This window comes from Pteropus vampyrus, unplaced genomic scaffold, assembly GCF_000151845.1.
Source record: "Pteropus vampyrus isolate Shadow unplaced genomic scaffold, Pvam_2.0 Scaffold142, whole genome shotgun sequence".
Lineage (NCBI taxonomy): Eukaryota > Metazoa > Chordata > Mammalia > Chiroptera > Pteropodidae > Pteropus > Pteropus vampyrus.
Window position 1 is genome coordinate 931,069 of NW_011888923.1, and position 8,998 is coordinate 940,066.

At 63.2% G+C, this 8,998-nt stretch overlaps 1 protein-coding gene across 1 annotated transcript in view; it reads right to left on the minus strand.

Annotated features, from left to right (window-relative positions):
- CAMTA1 (calmodulin binding transcription activator 1) overlaps positions 1-8,998 on the minus strand; it is a 572,496-nt gene that overhangs the window by 87,321 nt on the left and 476,177 nt on the right. Inside the window, exons 6-7 of the mRNA XM_023535618.1 lie at positions 6,562-6,702; positions 3,250-5,084 (exon numbers count right to left, since the gene is read on the minus strand). Of these exons, the coding sequence (XP_023391386.1) occupies positions 3,250-5,084; positions 6,562-6,702 (1,976 nt within the window). The remainder of the gene's footprint in view (positions 1-3,249; positions 5,085-6,561; positions 6,703-8,998) is intronic.

Here is an 8,998-nt window from a genome sequence, read left to right on the forward strand (position 1 = left end):
AGAGAAGGGAAAGAAACAGTAACCCCAGTCGGCAGCTGTGAGTGCGGAGCCAGGGCCGCTGAGAGGAACAAAGGACAGCGGGAGCGGCAGCACATCAGGATTTCTCCATGGAAACCGCCGGGATGGGCTCAGCATCCATCAGTTCAGGGGACGGTTTCCATGGCAATGCTCGCCTGGCTGTGCTGAACTGCTGTGTCGCAGGCACCTGAGGCTCTAATTGCAGCCGCCTCTGCCTGGAGCAGCAGGAGTGGCCGTGGAGGGCGGTGCGCAGAAGGCCTGGGGGAGGGGACGGAGTAACAAATGCCATCTGAGGTCTCCACACCCTGGGAGTCCTGAGATAAAGGACCCAGACACACATGCACCAAGGACAGTTCCAGGGTGTGCGTGTGTGTGCGTGCGTGTGTGCATGCGCATATGTGCATGTGCGTATGCGTGCGTGTGTTCATATGCGTGTGCGTGCATGTGTGTGCGTGTGCACGTGTGCACATGTGTGTGCATGTGTATGTGCGTGTGCATGCGCATATAGGTGAGTGTGCATGTGTGTGTACGCGTGTGCATATGTGTGTGCGTGTGTGTGTGTGTGTGTGTGTGTGGTGGTGACCAGCTGCAGCTGGAGGTGGAGAGGTGAGCAGAGCACAGAAGTGGGAGCAGCCTGTTGGGGGACACCCTCCGAGAAGAGACAGCAAGAGGGCCCTGGTCTTCCTGTTCCCGCAAAGTGGGTGCCTGAGCGCCAGGAATTTTAGAGCTGGTGGGGCCTGAGGGACTTCAGCCCGACCCCACAGTTACAGAAGCGTCCCTGGGTCTGCCCTCCACGAGCTTGGCAGAACCGGGCGGGAACGGGGCTCCAGACGCAGCAAGCAGGCCTCTTGCCTGTGGAGAAGGGGATGGGCGAGCACGCCAGCCAGGGGGCTGAGGGCGGGGAAGGGTCTGGAGAGGTGCTGGCTCCTGCAGGGAACCCAGGGAGGCGGTGGCCCTGCTGCTGATCTGGGGACAGTGGCTGGGGTGGGACAGGATGGTGAGGAAGCAGCGGCCGGCAGAGCCCCCGGGGCCTCTGGAGAGGTCTCCCCACGCGGCCAGGGTCAGCCTCAAAGCGCCCGGCTGGGTGGCATCTGGGCATTTTCCAAATCCAATTGAATTTGAGCTGCTTTTGTTCCTGGGCAGCTGGGCTCACCGAGGGTTTTAGGAAAACCAGGCCTGGACGCTCCCTCTGCGAGGCGCACGGACCACCATCCCTTCCTCGTTCCCGTGCTGCCCTCCCGTGGCCAGCTGCCGAACTGCCTTTCTCGAGGTATAGCTTGAGGATCTGCGTGTGGGTGGGCCCTCGGGGACAGACAGGGCCTGCGAAGGGCCCCCTCTAGTGCCCGCGGGCCCAAGGAGGCCAGAGTGCGGCCTGGACTGACCCAGAGACCTGCACACTGACCCAGCAAAGGAAGGGGGCAGAAGAGAGAGGCGCTGCCCAAACACTTTGCTCAGTCCTCACTTCCCCCAATGCGGCGGAGACAGGAAAGGCAGCCCCCTTCCCAGGCCCCGGCCAGTAAGCGTGGGGCCAGGGTTGGAATCAGACGGTCTGGCCCCGGCCTCGTGCTCCTCGCCATACAAAGCAGCTGCCTCTGGGCCCCCGAGGGCATGTATAACCACGCCGTGCACACGGTGCGTGGGCACGCACTGCCGTCTAGACACCTGCCGGGATGCTCGTGTCTGAAAGCTGGGCCACGAGCTGGGCTCACGTGGCATCCGAGAGCTGGGGGCGTTTGCACACAGATTTCACCTTAGCTTTGCCATAAAGGAAGGACAAGGAACAGGTGTGAGCTTCCTGGTCAAGACTGTGACAGCGAGGCCCCTTCGAGGTCATACATGGTCAACCAGTGAGTGGCCTCTTTCCATGGCCATGGCAGGAGGACATGAAAAGGAACGCAGTGGGCCACGGGCTGCGATGGCCACGCGGTGATCACTGGTATTCACTGATTACATCCTACAGGCCAAAGACTTTACCAAGCACTCCTGGCGCCAAACCTGAGTCAGGTACAGTTGCCACTCCATCTTACAGGTGAGGAAACTGAGTCGTAGAGAGGTGAAGCCACGGCAGAGTCAGGACCCACACCTAGGAGTGTCCCCTGAGATGCGCCCTCTACCACAAGACCTCACTGTCCCCGTGACCAGGGCCCAGGGGACACTTTGAAGCAAGGACCACCTCTGAGAAGCGCTTTGCCTCTCTGAGCGCCCTGTTAACCTTGTCCTGACCTGGACATTGTCCTGGGAGCCCCTGCCGGTGCCTGGGTCTGGAGGGGGTATGGCTTTGGCCAGCATCCCTGTGCTGCCTGGAGACCTTTGTAGGGTCTGTGTCACCCCCTTACGATGACCCACGAGACTCGGGGTCTTTCAGGAGTGTCCATTCCTCGGTGTCCTGGGCAGCACCCTCTGTCTTGGCATCTAGGGGACATGGCAATGGCACCGAGGAAGCTGTAGGCGGCCGCCAACTAGTGACAGGGTGCAGATCTGGGTCCTAAGCACCTGGCAGGCGGGCTGGCTGGGCGGAGTTGGGGAGTGTGCCCCAGTGGGCCACGCAGTCCCCTTCCGATGCCATTCTACGTCAGAGAAAGGCAAGCGTTCCTTCCTTAAACACTTTCGTCATCGTGGCAAGACCGTTTGGAGCAGTGACTCCAGCGTCAGATCTCAGTCCCCGGACCTGAGACGACCGGGGCAGGGGCACAGACAGGAGGGCCTGGGTCACACAGCAGGGCTTGGATTTCGTAGAGACTGGATTTACCCAGGAAATCCCACCGATGACTATTCGGAAGCTGCACCCTCCTCTGGGTTTGAGGGGGATTTGTTTTGCTTTGTTTTTCAGTGAAGTAAATCAAGAGCGATGGATATGCACGGTCTATGGTGGTGATTTTTGTTATTTTTTTTCAACAGCCCTAGGAGCCTCCCCCTCAAAAAAAAAAAAAAAAAGAAAAGAAAAAAAGGCAAGGCAAAACGTAAGTGGGATCTTAACACATGAGCCAGGTGACAGCGGACAGCCCTGGCTAGAGCTGGGAGGGCCCCTGACTTTAAAGCTACTTGCTCGGGTGAAGACTGGGACCCACTGCTCAGAGGGGTGGAGGTATTCCAAGTGCCCTGGGGACAGAGGGAGGGGACAGCCTGGCCCGTGCGTCCCGAAAGCCCCATGCAAGCGAGCTCCCCCTAGCGGAGAGCTGGCGGGTGAGCAGGCGAGGCGGGCGTGGGGCGGCGAAGGCGGCAGCCGCTTACCTCTGGGTAAGACCACTCCGGGGAGTAGTCCGTCACCATGAACACCCGTCCGCTCTGCTGCAGCATCCCCAGGGTGCTCTGGGCCGAGGCGGCCGAGACCACCTCGGCGACGTGCATGTAGGCCATGGTGCCGGCCCCGCCCTCGCTGGCGCTCAGCTGCAGGCCCCCCTGCTGGGGGCTGCAGCAGGGGATGCACATCTCCGCCGGGGCGAAGGGGGCGCGGGCCCCGTCCTCCGCCTGCGAGAGCGCCGCGCCGTCGCCCGACACCAGCTGGTGCCCGTAGATGGTGCCGCTGCCCCCCTCCACGGAGATGAAGTCGTTGATCAGGTCGGAGAACTGGTTGCTGAAGGAGATGTCGAAGTGGTCCAGGCTGAGCTCCATGCTGGAGGCGCCGCCCAGGCCCGGCTGCGCCGCGGGGTACAGCCCCTGCACCACGCCGCCCGGCAGGATGGGGACCCCGGCGCTGCGGATGACCCCGGGCGTCTCGGGCTGCAGGTAGTGCTCCGAGCTGCAGGCTTGCAGCTCCCCGGACTTGATCAGGCCCTCGCCCCCTTCGGCCACTTGCGACGTCTCCATGTTGACTTCGCCCTCCGCCGCCATGGCCTGGAAGTTGGCCTGGAACTGCATGAGGTGCAGCGAGGACGTGGACTCGATCCGCGTCTCCACGTGGCCGCTGCAGGAGCTGGTCTGCGACGAGGCCTCCGTTTTCACGGCGGGCATCACGAAGGCGCCCCCAGAGTCACTCAGGCTGCTGTGGGCGCTCGGCTCGAGGGGGAGGGGCTTGCTGGCGTCCTGCAGGAAGAAGCTGGGGGAGGGGGTCTGGTGGACGTGGGGGCTGTGGCCCGTCTGGCTGAAGCTGGACGCGTAGTCCTTGTTAGAGTCGATGGCGCTGAAGTCCATCTGCTCCAGGGTGGTGCTGGGGCTCAGGCCGCCGCCTGAAGGCAGGAGGCTGGAGCCGGCGGTCAAGGTGAGGGAGCTGGACGCCGCAGACGAGGAGTACGCCTCTTTGGCCATCTGCTGCTCGAAGGACGTGTCCTCTGTCTTAATCTCCTTGGTGAGGACGGTGGTGAAGCTGAAGCCCCTCTCTACTGGTGGCGAGTGCCGGACGTTGGTACCGACCATCTCGGCTTTCAGGCCTCCGCCTCCGTAGGTCTGGCCCTGCTTTGGGTTATTGAGGAAACAGTCGGGGTCAAAGTTCATGGTGGTTTCTGGAATCTTCCGGCCACCATCGAGGGTGGTGGAGAGGACCAGCTCTTCGGACACGTTGGTGGGCAGCATCGACAGGCTCTCCGAGCTGCCCGTGGTGGGGAAGGCGAACTTGTGGCCGTCGGAACTCACGGCCAGGACCAGGCCCTGGGAGGCGTCGGGTGACAGGAGGTGGTGGTTGGGGCCGGCGGTGGGGGACATGGTGTACACGGCCTCGTTGGAGACCTCGGACATGAACACCGTGGCGCTCTGGGACAAGCTGCCCATCACGGAGGCCACCGCCATGCTGGACACGCCTGTGACCACGGGGCTGTCCACCATGTCGGGGTCGCTGTTGAGCCCGCTGCTGATGGACACGGGGGAGCTCTGGGTGGTGTCGGGCACCTCCACCTGGTTGGTGGAGGACACCTCGGCGCTGTTCTGGTGCAGCAGCACCGGCTTGGCCACCTTGCCGTTCCGCTTCTCGCGGCTCGAGCCCTTGCCGTGGCCGTGCTCATGCTTGCTCTCCGACACGTCGTTGTGCTGCACCTCGGCGTGGCCCCCGTAGCCCCCCGCCCGCGGCTCCACCTTCGGCGAGATGATCCGGTGTTTGGCACTGTTACACTTGTGGTGCACGCTGCTGCCTGCTCCTGCGGGGGTCAGGGCACGCGCACGCACACACACGCACACACGCACGCACACGCACACAGAGAGAGAGTCAGAGCTGGGGCCGCGGTGGGTGCTGTCTTTGGGCAGCCGGGGCCTCGCTAAGCACCCCCCTGCCCAGGAGCCTGGCCAGACCACCGATCCCCTGGGGCCCGCGCGTAACAGACACTCAGAGTCTGGGGCGCACTCACCCCAGGCTCTGTGCTACTGTCCCCCAGGCCAGGGCCCTTTCTCCCTGACTCACTTTCTGCAGAGTTATGGTGAGGCCCCGGTACACAGAGGGCAGGGGAGGAGAGGCTGGAGGGAACCCTGCCCCCCAGGATGGCCCCTCCCCGCTTCAGAGGCAGACAGCGGTCACTGGAAGGGCTCTGGCCGGCCTGGCGATGGGGGCAAGGTCTGTCTCCCCTCCTCTGAAACTCTCTGTGCCCGATCAGGCCACTCAGCGTTTTAGGAAGCCCCTGTCCTCCAGGGGGTCCAGTAGGGAGCCACCTCTGGGACAGGGCACTGGAGGCTGGGGGTGGGGTGTAGAGCAGGGCACTCTCCCCGGATCAGCTCTCAGGCCCAGGACCCAAAAGAGCTCCAGACTGCTCCACAGGCAGAAACACTCTCTTTAGCCACCCGGGCCTGCCCTCAGCTCTTTGTGGGACAAAATCCTTCGAAAACACCTAGTTCAGCGACAGAGAAGAAAAAAGCCTCAAGCTCAGAGTATGTCTGAGCCTGGCGAGTCCCACTCAGGGCGTGACCCCCGAGGCCTCCCACTGGCGGCCGGGCCGCTTTCCTCGCCCTTTTCCCTCCCAGTCCATCATTATTTTCATTCCGTCTGATAAGGGTCACTTGCTTCTGATAAGAGGGTGAATTCCCTCCTGCACCTGTTACTGCATCGCCACGGAGGCTCCTAAATGCACGAAGACTTCGCCGGGAGTTGACGCAACCCTCTAATGGAGGGGCCTCGTTAAGGCAGCGGAGGGGGCAGAGAACTCACACTTCGAGTGCCATTGTCAGAAAGCAGACACCCTGGGACGGAGAATGCGGGGCACTGGACACTCTCGGAGGAGACGGAGGTTTAGGCTGAGGGTCCCACTGACTCGGGCCGAGCTTCCTGAGCAGCCCGTGTTGGCCCAGCACCTGGGGACCTAGACCTCCGGCTGACACCGCCCAAGGTCGTGGGGCCTAGAGGGGGCCTGGTGGGCGCTTGCGGTGGGTGGACGGAGGCCCGAGCCCCAGCCCCACACACCCACCCTCCCCCTCCTAGACTGAGCTGACTCCCCGGAGCTGCTCTCTCCAGCCCAAAGTGGGCTGTCCCGCCAGCCGGCCTAGTCTGTCCTGCTGTCGCCCGGCTTCTGGCCCACCCCCTCCTCTCCCTGGATGGCACAGCGACCCCTGAGGAGGAGAGCCTGGCCCGCTGGCTGGCACAGTCCCCGGGGCCCGTCGTGCCCGCCTGCCCCCCAGAGACCCGCTCACCCAAGCTGCCGGTGCAGAGGCAGTTGTGGGTCCGTGGCTGTGGCTTGGTCTGGTGGCTGTCGAGGATCTGCTGCACCAGCTGCTCCACCGAGAAGCCCGAGCTGCTGTTCCCATTGCTGCAGGTCCACTTGATGCCGTGGACTGAGGGAGAGAGACAGGGCGGTCAGAGGCCAGGGCTGCGGGAGGCGGGGGCCGGGGAGGGCGGCGCCTTGGCCCACCCCGAGCAGCGCTCCCTCTCTGCGGGGAGGCCACAGATGAGCGTGAGGAGGGAGGTGGGAGGGCCAGGCTGCCCCCCCAGACCCCGCTGCCCTGGGGAGCTCTGTGCTCTCCCTCCCTTCCCTGGGGTGTCGTCTGGGGGGTGGACCGCCTGGTGATTTGCTTTTGTCTTCCCCAAGTCCAAGTGCACCAAGGCAGCTCATCAAAGGGTCCTGGAGTGGAGGAGAAGGGGGCGAGGACTGGCGAGAAGAGGTGATGGGCGGCCGAGGGGCCGCCCCAGACGGCGGGGCCTGGAGACTAAAGAGGAGGTGGAGGTCGGGGGTCTGGCCCCGAGCAGGGTGCTGGGGAGGCCGCCCAGCCCCGGAGCGGAGCCCTGCAGCTTCCTGCTCTCACCAGACTTCTTGGCCTCAAGGGGTTGGCTGCAGGCTGGGGAGGGGTCGAAGGGGATGGGACTGAAGGTCCACACGTCCCCGAGGGTGGGTGCCCACTGATGACCGGCCAGTGGGACAGCTGTCCTGTGGTTATGGCTCAACCCTCCTGGACCCTAGAAGTCTGCTGTCCCTGGTGTTGGGGTGGGGAGCCCCGAATGGCTGAGGGTGGGCTTTCCACCTCCTAGCAGGATGGGGCTGGAAGTCTAAAATAAGCGGACTTGCTCTGCTGAGTGTGTGGACGAGCTGAGTCTCACACCCACTCTCTCCGCTCTCCTTTCTCAGGTGGAGCAGACCCGGCCGAGAGGGGGCTGAGCCCTGGGCTGGCACATGGGCCACGTGGCACAGCTCAGCTCTCTCTGATGGCTCTGGTGGGGCTTAGTCCCAGAGGCGGTGAATCCATCGCTCTGGGGGTGGGGTTCCAGGAGGGACCCGGGCTGCTCATGGTGGGAGCAGGTGGTCAGGACAGAGGCCGAGCAGGGCCCAGGGTCGCACGAGGGAGAAGGATTCTTTTCTCCTTTGGCTGAGCTTCTCTCACATGGACCCCAGGGGAAACACTGTCACCACCTGCATCACCTGCCCTTGTGTGGGAGGGGCTCCAGGACGCAGATGCACAAGGAGGCTGCCTTCACAGTGGGTGGGTGCTGGGTCTGGTTCATACCTGGATTTGAGCCCAGGTTTAGGTCTTTACTTGCCGTGTGAATTTGGGCAAGTCACTAAATCTTTCTGAGCCTGTTTCCTCCTCTGTGAAATGGGGATATAATAGTATCCGCTGCACAGGGTGGAGACACCTGATCTACCTCCCGTCGTGTGCACACAACAAAGAGCCGCTGTTGTCGCAGCCGTTCTCGGTGACGATGGCGATGATGCTAACGATGGTGGCACGCAGCAGGCAATGCTGGCCTTGCCCTGAAGCTTGGGGGGTGCCGTGGGAATGGGGGTTCCTGCTGAGAAATCCACAGGCGGCTCAACCCTGGCACGCTGCGGGGGACCATGGGGTCCACCTCGTGCCTCTGATCTTTGTCAGCGCCTTTGTACAGAACTTCAGTGGTTTTGCAGAGAAAACCCCACGTTCGATGGTTGCCGTCTGCCGAGAGTCCCTCGGGGTGCTCTTTCCGTTCTCCGCACACCTGCCCCAGGTGTTTGCTCACGGTCCTTGCCTTCCTCCCCATCCTCCAGAGGTACCGGGAGCTCAGCCCCCGGCACCTCCACCAGCACAGGGCCCGTGGTCCTGGTCCAGTGGGGCTTGGATTCTGGCAGGTATTCGAGGGGATGGAGGTGGTGCCGATGGCTTCTGTCCCCAAGCTAGCTGAGCTGTCTGTGTTCTGGATTTCACGTCGTCTGTGCCTGCTCAGCGCTCTCTCGGGGCGGGGGGGAGGCACATGCAGGAGGTGGTGGTGGGTTTACAGCCCACCTTTCCCCAGGTGAGCAGCTCTGCCTTGGGATCCCTCAGGGAACTCTCCGATAGCCCCATGAGGCCTGCGCTCCTGCTGGCCCAAGCCCACCTTGTCCCTGGCTGCTGGAAGGGAAGGCCCAGGCCGTGAGTTTGCAAACCTCGTCACAGCTGTGGAGCCCTTTTCTCCAATAATCCTTCACCCGGAAATCCAACATGGAAGACAGACAACAGCAGAGGGGCCCTGGCAGAGGCAGGAGTGAGGGCCAGGGCGCACCGGCCCGTCTGCGTGTCTGGGGCCACCTTGGCAGAGACCTTACCCAACTCCTCATATTATAGAGGAGGAAACAGAGGCTGGGGGCAGGGCAGAGCTCAGGCCTCAAGGGCCCCCTCTTCCAGC